Source organism: Cladophialophora immunda, assembly GCF_000835495.1.
Source record: "Cladophialophora immunda strain CBS 83496 unplaced genomic scaffold supercont1.2, whole genome shotgun sequence".
NCBI lineage: Eukaryota > Fungi > Ascomycota > Eurotiomycetes > Chaetothyriales > Herpotrichiellaceae > Cladophialophora > Cladophialophora immunda.
Window position 1 is genome coordinate 2,324,190 of NW_015622542.1, and position 19,882 is coordinate 2,344,071.

At 54.2% G+C, this 19,882-nt stretch overlaps 4 protein-coding genes across 4 annotated transcripts; 2 read left to right on the top strand and 2 right to left on the bottom strand.

Annotated features, from left to right (window-relative positions):
- Window positions 1-1,046: 1,046 nt before the first annotated feature.
- On the top strand, window positions 1,047-2,048 carry PV07_03111 (uncharacterized protein; the record flags this gene model as incomplete). Its single annotated transcript, XM_016389777.1, has 1 exon — window positions 1,047-2,048. One exon carries the CDS (start codon window positions 1,047-1,049, stop codon window positions 2,046-2,048), a length of 1,002 nt encoding a protein of 333 aa, XP_016251679.1.
- A 4,656-nt stretch (window positions 2,049-6,704) lies between these two features.
- PV07_03112 (uncharacterized protein) lies at window positions 6,705-8,312 on the bottom strand (the record flags this gene model as incomplete). The annotated part of the gene is made up of 1 exon (XM_016389778.1): window positions 6,705-8,312. Exon 1 carries the CDS (start codon window positions 8,154-8,156, stop codon window positions 6,705-6,707), a length of 1,452 nt encoding a protein of 483 aa, XP_016251680.1. The 5' UTR covers window positions 8,157-8,312.
- Window positions 8,313-8,682: 370 nt separating this feature from the next.
- PV07_03113 (uncharacterized protein) lies at window positions 8,683-10,558 on the top strand (the record flags this gene model as incomplete). Its single annotated transcript, XM_016389779.1, has 10 exons — window positions 8,683-8,712; window positions 8,809-8,990; window positions 9,043-9,091; window positions 9,152-9,350; window positions 9,455-9,934; window positions 9,996-10,105; window positions 10,165-10,207; window positions 10,274-10,332; window positions 10,390-10,471; window positions 10,530-10,558. 10 exons carry the CDS (start codon window positions 8,683-8,685, stop codon window positions 10,556-10,558), a joined length of 1,263 nt encoding a protein of 420 aa, XP_016251681.1.
- Window positions 10,559-14,343: 3,785 nt separating this feature from the next.
- On the bottom strand, window positions 14,344-15,587 carry PV07_03114 (uncharacterized protein; the record flags this gene model as incomplete). The annotated part of the gene is made up of 2 exons (XM_016389780.1): window positions 14,344-14,982; window positions 15,045-15,587. The coding sequence occupies 2 exons, from the start codon at window positions 15,585-15,587 to the stop codon at window positions 14,344-14,346; spliced, it is 1,182 nt and encodes a 393-aa protein (XP_016251682.1).
- Window positions 15,588-19,882: the final 4,295 nt, after the last annotated feature.

Below are 19,882 nucleotides of genomic sequence, written 5' to 3' on the forward strand. Positions count from 1 at the left end.
ATTGCACACCTCTACGACGATGTCCCGGTATGAAAAATCCTACGGATCGCACCCAAAGCAGTTCCTGCATGCTTTCTTCTACATTGAGAAACTGCAAATGACCAGTCAGCCAGCGTCTGTTTCCCGCCAGTGCCGTCAGACCAAAAACTGAAATGCTGTGCAGGATTCTGTTTACAAAGAATTCATCATCTCGGGTCTTTACCTGTGGGAGACCACTGCGCTGCTGAAAGTGGCCGAGAAGAAAGGTGAGTCATGACTAACTCTCCAGAAGCTTTTGAGTCGCTCAGACCATTCCTGATAGGCGCACGTCCAGCCATGGTTGAACTGTCTGCTACCAATGTCGTAATTGTTATGGCAGACATTGCTTTGGTAGCTCTAGAATACTCTGGCGAAACCCTCATGGAACGCACGTGGAAGGGTCTTATCTGCAGTAAGTAACAGACGTTAAGCCAGTCCAAGCGTTCTTTGGGTCTGATATGCCACGAGGTGTGAAGCTGAAGCTGGAATTTACCATTCTGAGCAAGTTGGCCAATATAGTGCGCGCTCCTCGGACCAGCCTTGCCAACGCCCTCGCCGAGTTTGATACATTTCACGACGCTACAAGAACAAATACGGCCAGCATGTCCCTTCCGACCAACGCGACAATCCGGAGAAAATGCCCGTACGAGATCCCCGACTGGCTCCTGGCTCTCGAGGGCCGAGCGGTCCATCTGAAGGACATGAGCAAGGGCTCACTGAGACATGAGACGAAACTGCAGTGCGTAGCGGACAGATCATGCAGTACCACACGGAAAAACGCTCAGGTTGCTTCCTATGCCAAGCTCTACCCGGTCTGGGGGCCCTGAAGACTCTGCGCAAGTGCGGAGGAGCGGGGAAGGTTCAGCGTCCAGAAGCCCGGCGACCCACCGCAAACTCTGTCTTCGGAATCCCTATTCCATCGTGAATTGTATTCGCAACCAGTCAAAACCTTGGAGGTTGCGAAGATGGCCGCCCTGGTCAGAGGGCTTTAGCGGCTTCTTGGTTCGTGTCATCACCTCAAGGACATCATGATGCTCGACAACAAGCTTGCCATCGCAAGCGTCTCGCTGGGTCAACATGCCAAGCATACTCTGCCGCAAAAAATCACCGCAGCCGTCGACGCCGGGTTTCAGGGCTTGGAAATCACCTGCTTGGATCTCGAGACCTATGCCGACAGCCAGGGGCTCTCGATGCAAGATACAGCGCGAATAATTGGGGCCTTGATGCGCGAAAACAAGCTGCACGTCTTGTCGTTTGCGTCGTTTCAAAACTTTGAAGGCAACCCGTCGCCCATTGAGGGCCGACTCCAAAAGGCCCGGGACTGGCTTCAACTTGCACACTTGTTGGGCGCTGAGCACCTGCAGATCCCGTCCATTTACCAGCGCGAGTTCATCGACGATCATCAACTCATGGTCGCGGAGCTTCGACAGCTCGCCGAGCTGGCCGCCACGTTTGAGCCTGTGATCAAAGTCGCGTATGAAAACCTGGCCTGGGCCAAACGATGCTCCTTGTGGCAAGAGGCGGTCGCAATCGTCCAAGAGGTCGACAGAGACAATTTTGGCCTTTGCTTGGACACTTTCCACATCGCCCTCGTGCTGTGGGCCGACGCGTACTCGTCGGATGGGCGTCAAGTGGACGGCGACGAGAAACTCCGGGCCTCGATGCAGGAGTTCGTCCAGCGCTGTCCGAAGGACAAACTCTTCTATGTCCAGTTGTCCGATGGTGAGCCTCTGGATCCGCCCTACAGCGAGTCCCATCCGTGGTACGACCCGACTCTCGAGGTTGGCCATGTGTGGTCGAACCAAGCCCGACCGTTTCCCCTCGAAACCGAGTACGGTGCATACATGCCCGTGGAGGAGATCAGTCGCGCATTTATCCTGGATATCGCGTTCACGGGCTGGGTGTCAATGGAAACCTTTGATCGGAGGATGGAACAAGAGGCCAATGGCCCCGTGCAGAATGCCAGGCGTGGCAAAGCCTCGTGGGAGAAACTCCGGGCGAGGATGCTGCAGAGTTGTCCTACACCATGAATGAACCGGAATTAATGGGTCATTTGGCAAGACTATGGACGTCTTGTCGCTTGGACACCATAGATTTCAAAATAGCAGATGGGATTGCGTCTATTCTTGTCACAGCCGAGATGTGATTATGGAAGATTTCTAGGACATTGTTTTGACTGACTTGGCCCACTCACGGTTCTACAATCTGGTCAAGTGTAAAGACCGCCCAAGATACATCTTCGTCAACTTGACTGATTGACATGGACTGATACCTATCTGTATGTAGACATCTGATACCTATCTGTATGTAGACATCGTGGTAAGATGCATGCCTGGATCCAATCATCTAGTCTTGAGCATTGGCATCTCCATTGCGCACCATGACCATGATCACTATACCCACCTTATCGTCCTGCGGAAGGCCCGCCACCCAAACGCCTCCTTGGCCCACTCCAGCTCATGGATCCATTGAGTGATCAAGCTCCCGACATCCGGCCTGGCAGACCCGCGGACGCTGTTCGCCATGATTTCAATCGCCTTTTCATAGCTCGACGCCTACCTCCAGGTCTGGATCAGATCGATCTCGCGGGCCGAAGTCTCAGAGATTGGCAGGATGTAGTTTGGAGTACCCATTCCCGAGACCGTGACTGTGCCGCCTGATTACGTAGTCTTGGGGACAAGATTAGAGGGTGATTGGAGATGAGTGAGGGGATAGAGTAACTTACAGAGACGGCGCTCTACACGCAAAAGGGAACTCCTGTGCATTCAAAGGTGACGTGCAGTTTCCCAACTGGCTCGCCGCTGGGCCATTTCAGAGAAGCAATATCGTCCGCAACACCACAAGCGCCGGCCAGTTGCTCGGTCATGTCGGCGGACCGCTTGGGAGTCGTCACCATGCGCATCTCCGCGAAGCCATGTTCCATAGCAAAGTCAACGCGCCGTTTGTCAATGTCGCTGATGGTGGTACGTGGGCAGCCTCGAGATCTCAGTCGACAAAACCGTCCATCTGCTCGGGCAGGATCGGGTTATTCATGCAATCATGCAAAGATCTTCTCGCGGTCCTTGGCAACAGGCTCTAGTAGCGAACGTGGCTGAGGATTTCGGCTTAGATGAGGTTTACCTCAGGAGGGGATGTCCATCCGCAGGTCTAATACGAAGCTTTGGTAGCCCCTCGCCCCACGGACTTGTCCAGTTGCCCCTTGTCCGCAGGGTCTATTCAATTAGCGAAATACTGCGAACCACCACGCCCCTTCGTCGTTTCTGGCCAAATGCAGAATACGTATACGAACAAAGGGGTGTATAATGGTGTATCTAGCTAAGGGTTGGGCACGATAACTGAGATGAGTTGGCAGGAGTAGGCAAGGCATTTAGCCCAATGGCTATGGGGCCTAACATTGTCTCATTCTTTATCGGCTGCTCCATGCGCGGACGGGTCCGGGCTGAGAACTGATCCGCTAGCTCCGCTGCCTAGCCAGCGGCGTCAAACACCATACGTGTAGTCACTGAACAGCCCTGACGGATTTTGTTCCCATTGAAATAGCATTTGGTCCAAGACGGCAAAGGAAGAAGGTTCCAAATTGGGCGTCAGGTCCGAAGTCGTGCTGAGATCGATTGTTTCTGACCCAGCCGGAGTTGAACATGGAGGCCTCGAGCTTCGCAGAATGCCATGGGACCCTGAGTCTCGGGGCTTGTGGTCGGGGAGCTGTTCTTGGCGACGTTGTTCTTTCCCCATGAGATATCTGGCTTTGGCTCGGGTGATCACATCGTACACGATGTTTGACTCCATTCGAGACCGGACCAGCAGTTCGGAGGTGTCAGCGAGTACGGTCAGGTCAGCCGTCCAGTCACTGTTGGACATCCAGTCGATCACAGAACAGATTCGGTTGAAGTGATCTCCCTCGACGTCGCTCAGCATTTTCAGCATCGTCCATGCTTTCTGTATACAGTCCCGGGATTCAACCTGGTTTGAGGCCGAGGGGTACTGTCTCAAGATAAAGTGCAGGACCAACACCGCCATGAGGATGCTCTCGTGATCCAGACGTGTCCATAGTCTCACATTTTCCTGGTCTGTCACGGAGGTTCGGATGATTTCACATGCCGAAAGGTAGGCTTTGGAGGTATAGCTGGCTGCGTCCATGGACGCCTTCCGCTCCTCTTCATTCATGGAGAAGACAAACACGTAGATGACCAACTTGACGAAAAGATATTGTCTTCTGATGTGACCAGACGGCGTTTCGGTCAGCGACGACTCAAGGCTGGAGAGACTGAGCTCTAGAGCGTCCAAAAGAGCAAGGGGGCTGGATCGGATGCCGTCCGGAGCCCTGTCGTCATTCCCCAACAGCTGCGAGATGATGTATTGGCGATGCGCCAATGTGACTAGGTCTCTCAGTATCGGGTCGATCTCCTCCGAGGCCTGCTTCTGCAGAGAGATGATCGTGTGGTCTGGTCGGACTAACATGGGCACGCCTATAGACGCACTGATGCTGTGACGATGTCAGCCAGCCTATTTAGCAAAGGTGCCGATCGTGGGTGGGGGGTGTGGGGGGAGGAACAGGAGGACTCACGCTTTGTTGATAACGAAACAGAGACCCCAGATCCTCGCCCTGGTCGTCGACATTTCGGGTTCTGGCTTCAGGCACCAGATGAAGTCGGAGGGCTTCTGCGGCCGATGAAGGCCGATCTGCATGGCCTTCTGGGTGGCGATGCTGCAGAAGATGGCACCAGGATCATCGATCATGGCTCCGTAGGGCAAGGGCCAGAGGCACAGCAGCAGAAGTCCTTGTATGAGGGGGACCGTAGGCAAGACCGTAATAGACTGCTCCATGGCGAGGCGACGGATGGGCCACGGTAAGGAAAGGTAAAGGGCCCGGTGGCCCTCCTGCAGCCTTGCAGCGACGCCAACGATAGCCCAGAACAGGAGCGGACAGGTCACACAATCACTGGTGAGGCTTTCTTTCGAAGTGAAGAATGGCACTCTGGGATGGAAGTGGGTCCAGAAGCTAATAGGGTCATACCTGTCAGCCAAACCTGTTCAGTGGCCAGAGCATGCTCGGAGCAGAGCCAAGCCATGCCATCGGCGAGAGAAGCTGGGGGAGTCACGCACTCATCTAAAAGCTGATGGAAGAGATCCGGGGTGCATTCAATGTCTTCCAGCGTCTCTGTCTCTATAGATGCTGCCACGTCGCTCATGTTGCCCTCAAAATCTGTGAGAGTCTCGAATACCGGAACGATGGCCGTACTCGACGAGGGTGATAGAGAAACGTCCGCCGCGGCAGCAGTGAAACTCCCGCTTGGGATCTGATCTCGGCCTGGCTGCTTGAGATGAGGCAGCTGGGAGCACGATCTATCCATCCTCGTGCAACGAGAGCACGGTGCAGGGAACCGCTTGGCAGCATCGCATTTCAGCTAGATACAATAGGAGAGAACGGATCAGTGGTGAGCGAAAAAGGTTGGCTGTCTCTGATGAGAGATGGACGTGGCACACCAACCTTCATTTGACGACAATGCGTGCAAGTGGTGCCTTTCCTCGCCCTGCCACTGGCCGATTTGTCCATTTTCGACCTCGAGGCTATGTCAAGTTGAAAATCTAGATGGTGTGGCGGTGGACCCTGAACGAGCGTCACAAAGTGTTTGGTAGGACAAAAGGCAGCGCGCCCCTCTTCACACTTTCGGCTGTATCACATAAGGCTATTTGTTAAGCCTTTAGCCGGCCTGACGTGACAGAATGCAATGCAGGTAAGAGGGAAGCTGCTGCTGTTCCAACCTCCCTCCCTCACAGGAATAAAAGTGTAGGGAAATCCATGCAAGGTCAAGAAACGACGATGGGGGGCTTACCTAGGCTACCTAGGTCAGGGTTTGACCTGGCCAGATCCGATGACGCAAGGTTGCAGTCAATCTCAAGCCCACGGCGGAGGCGAGATGATGATGGTGATGATGACGAGGAGTAGGAGGAAGAAGACACCAAGTCGTAATTGGGCAGGTAGTGGCTGCGGGAGGTAAGAATGTGGTTTTGTTAGAAGTCGCTCACGTCGAGTTCCAAGTAAACGCAGGACCGACAGGTACATCTGCAAACAGCGATCGTGGCGAATTGAGCCTTCAGCGTTTGTCAAATGGGCCCTTAACGCAAGAGACGAGCATGCTGGCTTGGGCCCTTGTTGTCGCCAATGATTGATAGTTATTCAGCAATGCTTGATCTCTCGTTTGTCCTGTTTGGTGGTTTGTGCAGTTCCGGACTAGAGCGAATGAAGTTCAAGAATCACCGGGCCGAGTCCGGGGCCGATGGGCGGCTCCACCATTCATCGACGCACAAGCGGTTCCTGGACTCAAGGGTCTGCCGCATGGGATTGGACACGGACGGGTAGAGCGTCGCCGTCCATCACCTCTTGGTGAGCCACTGATTATGTGCAGGAGAGCCAAGACTGGAATCACCCCCGAGAGCACATTGCTGGGTGCGTCGCGGTACGCGTCTCGTGATATAATGTAACACCTCACATCAACGTTCTTTTCCTACTACAGACCGTTTGGGCAACGACTCGTTAGGACGCTCCGTCGTGGCTGCGCCGGTTGAAGTCATCGTACCTTAATGTTTGAAGGAACGGGAGATCGCCAGCTTGGCAGGCGAGGCAAGTAGCAAGACGGGAAAGCTTGCTAAACCTAGTCAATCCGTGAGAAATGCTCGAGACTATTCTATGCTATGGGATTCGTGGTCTTTGTGCTCAAGAGCTCATACAGCGGCGAAATGTCACCCAGTGTGTCCAGCGACAAGATGATCTCCTCGATCTTCCGCACGATTTCCGAGTCCATGATGTCCTTGGTGAGGTTCCTCCACTTCTCGACAATCTCCTCGTTGGTCAGAGGCGGCTTGACACCCCTGGAGTTTTCCACAAGCTGCGACACCGAGCTGCCGTCGGCGAACTCGATGGTCATGCTGTGCTGGCCGTGAGGATACTCCGGAGCGAGCTCGCAGTCGCTGAGGTCCACGAGCTTCCAAACGTCATTATTCTCGAGCATGTCATTCCTGAATTGGGCGGCGAGGACCTGGTTGTGGATGATCTGGGTGGCGACGGCAAAGGTGGCGCTCATCTGGGCGCCGGTATTGGTGAGGGGCCGGGCGGCCTTCCAGCCACCGTGGTGAAAGTTGACTGGGCCCGACTTGATGTGGATTTTCTTGATGTCCTGGATCTGGTTGGCTCGAAAACGCTCCGGGTAGCGCTGCTGTAGGAAGCGGACACAGTCGATGGCGCCGTGGACGGCGGCGACGCAGGCGTAGGGTTTGACGCGAATAGAGTTGGTCTGCCACCTGATGCCGAGATCCTTGCTGACCTCCTCCGGCAGGAACTGGGGGCTCTTGCCGTTGCCGCCGCTGAACTGCTTCAAGAAGCCTCCATACTCCCTCTCGTAGACATTCTTGATGCCGATGTAGCCGCCGCGGGCGAGGAAGGCGGCCATGAGGCCACTACGGGCCGCGAAGCCGTGCTGCATGCGCTTGACCTCACTCTCAAACTGTGCGGACATGAGACCGCAAGCCTGGGTGCAGGCGATGCCAAGAGCGTCCTCGACACTCTCAGCGCTGAGGCCGAAGAGCTTGCTGACGCTGGCGGCAGAGGCGGAAGGGCCGAAGACGGCCCCCGAGTGCCAACCGGTGGAGAGGATGTGGGCGCCGTGCAGACCGCGGCCGACGCGTGGGCCGACTTCGAAGCCAACGAGGGTGGCGAGGAGAAACTCGGGGCCGGAGACGCTCTTTTCCATCTTCAAGTGCTGGGCGGCCGCCAGCAGGGCGGGCAAAATGATACTGTTGGAGTGCAGGGGCGCCTCGCTGTGCCAGTCGTCGAGTTCGAAGCCCTGGATGAAGGTACCGTTGAGCAGAGCGGAGGTCAACGGCGTGACCTTCTTCCCGGCCCAGCCGAACAGGACGGCGTCACCTGCGGCTGGCTCGAGGGCCGCGAGGATATTGACTGCCTTCTCGCACGTGGGCAGGTGTGCGGCCATGAGGCCACAGGCAAGGCCATCGAGAATGAGGTACTTGGCGCGGGTGCGGATGTCCTCAGGAATGTCCTCCAACTTGACGGACGCGATCCATTGAGACACCTTCTTGGTCGGGCCAAAGTCAGTGGCGTTGGTGGCCGCACCAGGCGACATGTTTGTATCAAGCTAGGAGGGCGCCGAGTGCCACGGGTTGAGTTGATTCCGTGAGATCTAGCGACAGTCGAGCACAAAGGCAGCACGACAAGAGCAGTGGTGGCGTTGATGAAGATCTCTGGTTTTGGTTTCTGATTTCTTGTTCCTGATCTCGGAGCTCTGATCTCGGATCTCTCATCACGGATCTCAGTAGCGGCAGCTGTGGTTGTATTTGACGGTCGGCTTCGTTCTACGACCTGCTCACATCTTCGGCATATGGCCGAATATCGGCAAAAAATGAATGGTTGATGCTACTCGACTTAAGTGGGCCGGGGGCTGAATGTGGGTCGGTGCCGACGCAATATGCGAGACTCTGCTTTGGACTTGACCGATCTGAGTCAATGATCGTCTCCGAAAAGATCTGTCGAGCTATGACTGTTGTGGCCGCACGCCATACACATGGAAATAAGTCTCGCGTCAGTTTTTGATCAGCGGATTCCGCAACCACGAGCGATCTGTGCCAGATCTAGACAGATCTACGACCACCATGACCTTGGCGCAAGACGTTCAGGATCATGTTCAAAGGCCACAGCGTGCTATTTCTAACAGCTAGGACCAGCTCAACTTCTCGACATCACCCTCGGCTACTTTACGCACCCCGCCGTCGAGTTAGGGGGCTGCTTCACTCCGATCAAGTGCGCCTAAGTTACTTAAACCGTTCAATACTCAGGACTTCAAGATCCTGTTGTTGGAAAATGTCAATCAGACGGGGCAGGATCTCCTCAGGGACCAAGGCTACCAGGTGGAGTCCCTCAAGACATCGCTGCCTGAGGATCAGCTTATCGAAAAGATTCGGTGAGTCAAGCCACGCGTGTTGGAGCCTCTGAGCTGACCGAACCGTGCGTAGCGACGTCCAAGTCATCGGCGTCCGCTCCAAGACCAAACTGACCAAGCGCGTGTTGCAAGAAGCCAAGAGTCTGCTTGTCTTCGGTTGATTTTGCATCGGCACCAACGAGGTCGACCTCGACTACGCCGCGGCTCATGGCATTGCCGTGTTCAACTCACCCTTTGCAAACTCGCGTAGTGTTGCTGAGCTCGTCGTTGCTGAAACCATCGCTCTTGCCCGCCAGCTTGGTGACCGGTCCAACGAGATGCATCGCGGTACTTGGAACAAGGTCAATGCCAAGTGCTGGGAAGTTCGAGGCAAAACGCTCGGTATGGTCCTCTCTCTCATCTCTCTTGCTTCACTACCTTTCTGCACCCCAGCTATATATCCACATACTGGCATGCATCGCGAATCCTAACGCATCACACTACAGGTATCGTTGGGTACGGCCACATTGGTTCTCAAATTTCAGTTCTGGCCGAGGCGCTGGGTATGGCTGTCATATATTACGATGCTGTGACCCTGATGGCATTGGGTACTTCACGACAAATGCCCACGCTTGATGTCCTTCTTCAAGAGGCCGACTTCGTCACCCTTCACGTGCCCGACCTCCCGGAAACGAGGGGCATGGTTTCCACCGCCCAGCTTGATTGCATGAAAGACGGGGCGTACCTGATCAACGCCAGTCGTGGGAGCGTAGTAGACATACCTGCTCTCGTCAATGCCATGCGCTCCCGCAAACTTGCTGGCGCCGCACTTGACGTGTATCCTAGTGAGCCAGCACAAAATGGCGACTACTTCAACGGCAACTTAAACTCGTGGATCTATGACCTCAGGGGCCTCAACAACATCATTCTGACGCCTCATGTTGGTCGCAATACCGAAGAAGCACAAAGAGCCATTGGCATCGAAGGTACGCCATCTTGCCATGTCGTAAATGCGTACCATATCGCTTTTGGATGACTAGCCCGCAGTTGGAGGCGCCCTCGTGCGCTATATTAATCAGGGCATCACCCTGGGCAGCGTCAATCTACCAGACCTTCAGCTTCGCTCGTTGACCTTAGATGAACCAGACCATGTGCGGGTTCGTCCAGCCATTTTTTGCGCTCGCCCGGAAAGAGCACCACCTGACCGGAAATGCAGATTATCTATATCCATCGCAATTTCCCTGGCGTTCTACGCAGAGGTAAGCGTTGTGTCAACCTGGCCTCTCGGCCTTCAATTTGCGACCTCTTGGCTGACCCGCTGAAAGTAAATGAGATTCTTGGTGATCATAACGTCGATAAGCAAATCAGCGACAGCAAAGGCGATGTGAGTAACTTTCGACTCGATTCATGGAGGGTCCCAATATGCTAATGTCCGGCAAAGATGGCATACTTGGTTGCTGATGTTAGCGATGTACGCTGCAAAGAGATCAACAATATTTACGAGAGTCTCAGGGTTCTCAGCTGTAAGTTCGACCATACCGCCACTTACTGAATGTTGTAAATTGATGTATTGACTGCCAGCTTGTGTCAAGACACGTGTCCTCTATTGAAAAGCCTCAAAGCGTGCCTGGTCAGGAGCGGAACCAAGGGTGTTTGAAGAGCCCTTGGTCACGTAAAGGAGATTTGACGCCTTGAATGGGACCGCCCGGGGACCACAGCGCTTGCCCCCGAGGGCTGGACGAGGGATTTAATATCAAAAGCAAAGAGGAACAGGTGAGATGGGAGCAACAGGCTGCCAAGATTGCGACATCGCAACACAGAACAACTATACTGGAGGCAGTTGGTACTCAGCAGGTCTAGACACTAGAAATCAAAGGCAGCTTGGCGCACGACTGATGCGCATCAGACAGGCGACAAACAGTCAAGCTGTCGAACACTGCAATCAAAGGAATTTAGTGTTTCAGATGTCGTCTACCCGACTCGGAGGTCCAGTCATAGCTCAACAATTCTTTCGATAGCTGGGAGTTGCGAGTCTGTGAGGAGTGGTTCCACGCCAAGACCTTCACGCCATAGAGTACGAGTAATGTACATGGTCTTAATCGAAAAGGCGTCGCAGCACCCTAGTAGATCTGAGCCTGAAAACAAGACTTCGACTTTTTGAAAACCGACATGTACTTCATTAGACACGGAAAGGATCTCATATTCCTCTCACTTCGGTACAGGCGCATCCGAGGACAAGCAAATTCGGACATGTACATGGTTCCGCTGCTCACTCGAAATGAGTCCTGTCCGTTTTGGTTGTCATGACTCGGATTTCCAGGCTCGATAAATTGACCATATGCAACAGTATGCGGTAATTCGATGCCCGCTTGAAAAGCACCGTCTCATATCGTCCGAGGTGAGCACTTGGGGCTGGGTGCGAGATGTGAAGCCCCTTTGACAAGACAACAAGGTTCATATGTTCTGTGGCAGACAGCTTGGCTGCTCAGCAACAAGATGATCTAGTCCATAACAATGGTGCATATACGAACAATGACAGTCTATTTTTTGGTGGAAAGAATGGACCAGGGAATGAGGGCACGTAGATAATATTCTCACTGACTACAAATATAGCTTGCAACACTGAATCCTCAATTGCAACTATTGGCCTTTGTGTCGAAGACGGATATTCCTCGCCTTGTCAGGGCGGTTCACTAACGCGAACCAGAACCTTGATCGTGTGCTCTTATCCCAGTTTACAACCAGTAAACAAAATCGGGATGAGCGTCACCAATGGTCTCAATGTCCATAGTGCGCGTACGTCTGGCTTCGTCAGAGTCCCAATTCTCTTGCTTCTTCCTGTTCAAACTCATGAAGTAGAACCGGAGGGTGATAGCGGTGGCAAGACCAAGCACTACAACGCCCAGCACGAAGCCGTCGCCTCGGTAGTAGTGAGGCGCATCGCTATAGATCTGAGCAGCCGCAATATTCAAGGATTGGGCGACCATGGAAAGAATGGCAAAAACGCCAGCCCTGCAGATGCTTGTTAGTAACGAATCCAACCACTGGGAAAAGTTGAGTGGAGCCTCGACTGCCGTACCTTCTGGTGAAGCCGATGGTGTTGGCGTTGACCCAAGCCTGCAAGAGTATGATACCCGGGAACGCACCAAGGCTTATCAAGAAGCATCCAACAAGGGATTGTGCAGTCGTGTGGCTTGAAATGAGCAAGATCCAACCGATAATGTCGCATGTCAGGCAGCCAAACATGAAAATTCCGCGCTGTTGGTAGTGATCGGATGCGTAACCAAGAAGGACGGTCGAGACGGCGCCAGAAACGAAGACGGGTATAGCGAGCAGCTGCGTGTTGAGCTTCGAGAAACCGAATGTCTCGAGTAGAACAGGCAAGAAAGTCTGAAAGCAGCTCCAGTTGATCTGAAGGGTGCAGAAGAGGGTAACTAGAGTGCATGAGTCGAGGGTCATAGTTGCTCGGCTAAGAAGGGTGAATACTTACGGAAAAGGTAGAGCTTAGGGGTCTTGAAAAGGTCAAGGATGTGCTTGGGGTGAATTTTGTTTCCCTCAATGTTGTAGGCTTCCCTTGTCCGGCGAATGGCGTATTCCTTCTCCTCCGCAGTCCAACCCCACCGAAGCCTCTCGGGGGCCCCTGGAAGGAGGAAGAAGATGACGAACCCAAACGCAATCGTAATAACACCTGGAGTAAGTCAGCCTGGGCTATTTTAAAAGCCACGTGGGCCCGGGTGGACAGATTTTCACGATCTTCGCACCTTCAATGACGAAGATCCATTTCCAGGCGGGAAGACCAGCTGCTCCGTCGAGGTTCTTGATGATACCATAACAGATAACTCCGTTGAAGGCACCAGCGAGCGCAGCGGTGCCGAAGAACCAGCCGCTTCGCGAAGCAAACTCCTCGCGCCTGTACCAGAGCGTGAGATAGATAGGTCCAGCTTGGAGGAAGGCCTCGCCCACGCCGATGAGGAATCGAAGTCCAGCGACCTGGGAGTAGGTATTGGTCGTAGCGATCCTGTCTTTGTCAGCATCCGGAACATGAAAAGTAAGCTCGAGAGGAAGCAAGAGAACATACAGGGTAGTGAAGGTCCCCCAGGAAATCAAGGCAATGCCAAGCTGAACCGGAGGTGTAATTTTCTTCATGAACATATCACCGGGCATCTGGAAGACAATGTAGCCGACGTAGAAGAAAGAGACAACGTTGCTGAACTTGTGGGGGGTGAGATTGAGAGCCTCTTTCATGCCCGCTGATTCGGCAAAACCGATATCACCACGATCCTGAGACGAGTGTTAGACCTTTCCTTGCCTGCTGTGGCATCGTATCTCGGGAGGCATGCTTACCAGACTGGCTAGAAAGTACATGGTGGACAGCAAGGGTAGGATGAGCATGTCGCACTTGCGCAGGAAGCGTTTCTCGGCCGCAATCTCCTCCGGCGTCTTCTCGATGTTCACATGCTGAGCCAGACCGCTCTGCTGCTTGACATCCACCTCGCCATTGTTGCCAGAGGCAAGCTCGACAAAGACAGCGCTGCTTGCCGCGCCCTTGTCGGCGTCGGGATCAGACATCTTTGCGGATGCAAGAAGAGAAGGCAGAAGAACAAGGAGGGTGAGACAAGGGCTGGCGATGTGAATAGAGGATGGAGGATGGCAGTGCAGGTTGAGGTTGGGTGAACTAATCCTCAGGGAGCGGAAGGTCGTATTATATGTGATGCTCGACTGAATTGAGGTCGAAGTCTTGCCAACTGCGGGACTGGGGTATACTTGTGGGCACGGCCCAGAACTCTGGGGACGATGCCCCCCTGCCTCGTTCGGGGTGAAGCCGAATGTTGCCCCGCAATTCGGTAAAGTCGGTTACGAATCACTTACCAGGATTGTGCCCGCGTGTCGGCGAGATAGCGCCAAGCTCGATAAGTTGAGTGATACTGCGTGCGTGCGGGACTGTCGACCAAAATCAGGGTTTAGCTGCCCGGGGACCACGCTGGACAGTCCAAAACCCTCGTTCCTCGAAGTTCTCGGGCAGTCAATGGTCCCAGTTCTTTGAGTGCAGAGGCAACACCACTTGGCCATTTAGGTGCTTTGGACCTGAGTGGGCGGGGCGGACTGCAGGCTGCACAGCTGGTTGGGCATACAGTGACCCGCTAAGAGAATTTTCCTCACCACAAGTCGTAGTACGCCGTGGATCAGATATACCTGGGCCTGATCTCGTCTCTCAATAAGTCTTCAACACGACACGACGAGATGCAGAGGTTGTACCCGGTCCGAAGCTACATGAAAAAGCTGATTGATGCACAGACATGCATCCATGGGACGTTCACAGTCAAGGGCGACAATAGATCAAAAATAACTATGGTTTCAACAGATCACGAGGCAATCTCAGCTCATACATGTCTGATCATGCTGGCCCCGTCCACACCTCCTTAGGGACAAAAACGATCCCTGTCATCAAACGTCTAGATGTTCGCTCAAACGCCAGCACTTCATACTCTGCACCTTGTTCCCTCTTCTCTCCTTGCGCTCTGGTCACTTTGATCGGCATCGGACCGGCAGGATGATTAATTCGGAGGACATCACTAGCTCGACTGCTGTCACTCAGCGTGTTCCAGACCACGGTGCCTTCCACTCGGCTTGCCCCTGCCAAGCAGATTGCGCCTGTCCCAGCCATGGTGTCGTGGCAGCGGTTCACATACACTAGTCTCGCGTTCACGTCGACCTGCTCGTGTGCCGGCGGGGCCACCAAAGTTACGACCGGCAAGCCAGTAGCCTGCTCGTCCACGAGTCTCCAGTCTGTACACATACCGACAAGCCGGGCACCCTTGCCTCGAAGCTCTTTACAGCGAGCGATGAACTCGCGGTTGGCGGTGATCTGGCCCGCTGGCTCGGTGCCCGTTAGACCTAGGTCCGCGGCGCGCACAAAGACAGTGACGTTTCCGACGTCGAGAATGCTGATCTCGATACTCTTGCCCTCCACTGTGACATGATTGAGAACCTCGCCGGTTGGGAGTAAACCCCTGCCGAGAACGCCTCCTGTATTCTGTGAAGCGTCAGCCATAAGCTTTGAGCGTACTCGACATGGTCTCTATATAGGACACTTACGTTACTGTAATCCATTAAGACGGGCGCGCTCGTGCCGGGCACACCGGAAATGCTGGATGCACCGCTTGTGAGAGAGAATCCAGTGACTGGGTCGACAGTAACGTGAGAGATGAGGATGCTCTTAGTGTTTGTGTTGTGAATACGGACCTCTCGAGTGGTTAAGCTGTCGTTGATAATTCGACCTTTGCGGTGGACCTTGACAATCCCCTCGTCGATGGCGAATGGACCGACCGCAGATGAGATGTTACCGCAGTTGCCGGTGTAGGATACGGCGTCCCTCTCGATGAAAATATGGACAAACGTGAAATCGACATCCGCATCTTCTCGGCTAGGAGGACTAATAAGTGCGACCTTAGACGTGTGTGTCGTCGCTCCGCCCATACCGTCAATCTGATGCGAGTCTGGCGTGCCCATAAGTCGTTTGAGGACCGTGTCCCTCAAAGGACCCGGTGCTGGCAGGTCTTTCTCGTGGAAGAAGACGGCTTTGGAGGTGCCACCACGAATGTAGGCGCATGGAATTCCGACCTGGTCGATGTGAGCCATGGCGAAGGTCGTGTGGTCAGAGAACGTGGGTGGTGTAGCTCCACGAAGGAATGTTCATCGACGAGCCTGATGCTCGAAACACGTCAATGTATCACTGTCAAAAAATGACCGGGGACAGTCACTTACGGAAAGCCAATGGACACTTCATAAACACCTCGTTGCACGGTCCATTCCCTTTAATCGTCCGACCAACTCAACTTCTACGCTAGCCGACTTCGGAGAATCCCCGGCCCACCCCGAGGGCCACCGCTGCACCCTTCCTCCGACGCGCACGCGCCGCCATAGTCATTGCTCCAGCACGTAAACCAAAGCAACACGGCAGTTAGCCGAAGCTCCCAGCGCAGTGTATCGGGGCAAAGATTGACAAACTGAACTTAAGTGAGTCGAGTCATCCATTGCACCATGCCTAGTCTTGACTGAGCAAATTTTCTCGCCGAACCCGACTCCTTAAAGAACTTTCGCGGCCCGCTGTACAATAATGGGCGTCGTGGAAGGACATACCACTGTCTCATAAACCTGATATCGTTGCGAACGTGGCTCTGGTCGAGGCTCACTTTCATTCTCATTCCAACGGGTCTCCTTCGGATCACGCACAGCCGAAGTAATCGACAACCATGGACGCGACGTTGGAACGTATCGCCGAGTTCGCCACCAGCGTCCGGCCTGAGCAGATCCCTGCCAACGTGCTGGAAAAGGCGAATGACATCCTCCTTGACTCTCTGGCTTGCGCCTATGCAGGCTTCCAATGCCCTGGCGCGCGCGTGGCCGCCGCTATAACCGACATTCCGCGAGGCACTCCGGGCACCATCATTGGCACCAAGGCCTCTGCGACACTCGATATGGCCGCGTTCTGGAATACGTCCATGATTCGATACGCCGACTGCAACGACTCCCTGACTGGTGGCCACCCTAGTGATATGTTCGGACCCCTCATTGCTGTCGCTGGCGCCCACCGGCTTCCTGGCCGCACCTTGCTCAGTGGCATTGCCGTCGCTTACGAAGTGTTCCACTTACTTATCTTCAAAAGCAGGCAATACTACAAGCACAAGGGCGCCCTAGTCGACAATTTGTCCATAGACCAGGGATTCTACGTGGCAACGGCATCGGCCGCCGGCATCGCGCACATGCTCCAGTACGACAAGGCGAAGACGGCGGCCACCGTGTCGCTGGCTGCCACAAACGGGCTCCCGCTCCGGGCGAGCCGTGCAGGTGAGCTTTCCCATTATAAGGGCGTGGCGACCGCGGTGAGCTCTCGCGCCGCTGTCTTTGCGTGTAAACTCGCTGAGAGCGGTTTGACGGCACCGTCAGCCCCTTTCGAGGGCCGCCACGGATATATTGAGATTTTCGAGGGCAAGGCTGGCCCGATGAATTTGGGGGAGTTTGGCAAGTGGGCTATCCTACGGACCGCACTCAAGTACTTCCCTGCAACGGCCAACTGCCAGATCAGCATCTGGGCCGCGTTAGAGCTGCGCAAGGGTCTGGATGCCTCGCAAATCCGCGAGATTGTGCTGCACACCTCGCGCTTCCTCTGGCACGAGTCTGGCAGCGAGCCGGCCAAGTGGGCACCGACCACGCACGAGACTGCCGACCACAGTCTCCCTTACATCTTTACGACGGCACTCATGGACGGCAATATCGACCTACGGTCGTACGATGACGACAAGCTCTCGAGGCCTCACGTGCGCCAGGTGATGCAGAAGGTTAAGGTCGTGGTCGACGACAAGATCGAGTCCGAGTATCCTGGCATTCTCCAGATTCGAGCCGTTGCTACGTTCCTTGATGGCACAACGCGCGAGGTCCACTGCAAGAGCCCCAAGGGCGTACCTTTGAACCCGATGAACCGGGACGACATCAAGGTCAAGTTCCAGCAGCTGGCTGGTCCGACCTTGGGAGAAAAGACGGACAAGGTGTGGCAGATTGCAAACACTATTGCTGACAGCCAGGATATCAAGACGGTTTTCGACCAGATGATAGTTGACTAGGTAGCCGATCCTTTTTCTTCCATGGTGCTGCGACTTTGTTAAGTTGCAACAACCAGGCATGCGTTTAGCTCTTGTGGTTTCTGCATGATCCTAAACATACATCCGATGAGTAAAGGATCTTCAACTGATCCCAATCCTTCGAAGCATTTTCTGAGTAAGGGAACGCCGTTGCCTAAGAATGATATTTTATTTCGCAGCTATCCGCCCCGGGATCGTGCTTTAAGCCTTGTGGCACACCGAAAATATGTGCGGGCTTTTCGCGGCGAAAACCAGCGTACACCTCGCGCAGATGCTTTGAAAATTGATTTTTTCCTTACTGTGAGACATATAGATTTGTCAACGTGCGAGGATTTGATTTTGAAAGGGCCAGATACTGCGAAAATGTATGTCCCTTACTATCTAGTTTAATCGCACGCCTCGACTTACAAAGGTAGGCCCCCCTTATGGATTCACTGAGCTGTCGTACTGAGCAACGATCAGGCAGCCCTGTGCATAGCTTCAGGCTAGAGGCGCAAAAGGATCGCGAACATCGTGTCGGTTGATGCGTTCTAACGAGGCGCGTCTCTCATTCGCGGCAGACTCTGACGGTGCGCCGACCAACCTATTTCCACGAGACGCACATGGGCCCCTCCAATCGCCCCTTCAGACAATCACGAATAGTTACCACACCTTCCAGGTTCATCTTTTGCACGAACTTGACCTTGTCTGGCGAAGCCTGGCGGGTTTCAGCGGTCCTGACGTCCATCTTTCCTCTTACTTTGCCCAGGCGGCCCGTTCGCGAATCCCTCTCAAAGATGACAAGGTCTTGGCTGAACTGGTTGGCCACCGCCACCCACTGGTTGTCTTTGTCCCTGGACAAGGCAAACATCCGTGGATGCTTGCCGTAGCTTCGTTGAGTGTCTACATGTGTCAAATGGTGCTCAGCAGATCCGTCGTCGATCGAGAAGACTGTGATGGTGTCATTCTCCAAGCTCTGGAAGCCTCGGTTAGAGGCATAGAGAAATTTGCCGTCATCGCTGAAGGCAATCTCGGAAGCCAAGTCCTTGAAATCTGGTGGGGTGAGCGGAAGGTCTTTGCCCATGGTCGAGATGGCCTGTTTGAGATCGACGGTGATCTGCGAGTCCAAATCCTTCGTATCCAAGCTGAACACACGGATCGAATTGTCCTTCTCGCTCAGCACGTACAAGAAGGCCTTGGAAGGATTGATGGACCTGATGGCGAAATGGCGAGGTCCCACGACCTTGGGTAGGGCGATTCTTTGGATCTTCTTGATGTCCTGAGGGCTCTCGTAAGAGTAGATATCCAGGCAATCCATGGTTCGAAGCGAGGTTATCATAAGCCGCCCAGATGAGTCGAAGGATGTCTGGTGAGGATGGGCCGCTGGAAAGTCGGGATCCGATTTGTTGTAGTCGAACACGTAGGTTGGCTCGCCAATAGACCCATCCTCGGCCAAGGGATAGACTGAAATGGTAGACCCGGCGATGTTGGAAGCGACCAGAGCCTTTCCGTCTGGGCTGACGCTGAGGTGGCATCCCCCCTTGCCATGGCTGCTCGTGTGACTGATGGCAGTCAAGCGGGTCCCGTCGTGTTGGAAACTGTGGACGCCGCCGGAGCTGAATCGGCCGTCAGGATAAGCGGTGCGACTGATACTGTAAATCTTGTTGCCGTGCGAAGTAACCCAGTTTGGCATGTGACCGGCATCAGTGCAAACTGAAATGACCGACAAAGACTCCTGGGTGGATTTGGTAGGGTCAAATGAGAGCTCAACCAGCCCAGTGCCCTCGAGGGCTACGAAGAGGCCAAGCGAGGATCCAGTCGGTGGCGCCATATCAGCTTCGTAGTCTGTTGCGGTCTTTCGGTTTCTTCGGATTAGGTTTCTAATCGGTCGATAGTCTGCCCTGATTCCAGTGAGGCTGTTGGGGCGGATTTCTCAAGGGTTCGCTAAGACACATATATCACCACACTGAAGCTCGACAATAAGCAGTCGGCAATAAGCCGAATATTCAATTGGTAACTAGCAGTCGGCTATAGGCCGAGTGCCCACTCGGACCACAAGCAGTCGGCAATGAGCCATTTGCGGGGTGACAGTGGTTGTTTGGAGTTGTACTGTGTGCGTGGGCCAGTTGATCCATTGGCAGGGGGTCAAATCTCCCGTGTTAGCCGTTCTCCCTAATCTATCTGCAGCCTTGTGGTAGTCAAGACATTGAGTGTATAGAGATGCTGCACTTCTTGTCTCCCCCGAAGCTCGAGTCCCCGTCGACTTGTCCCATGCATTTGAGTTGGGAAGAAGGGTAACATCTTGGGAGCTCCATC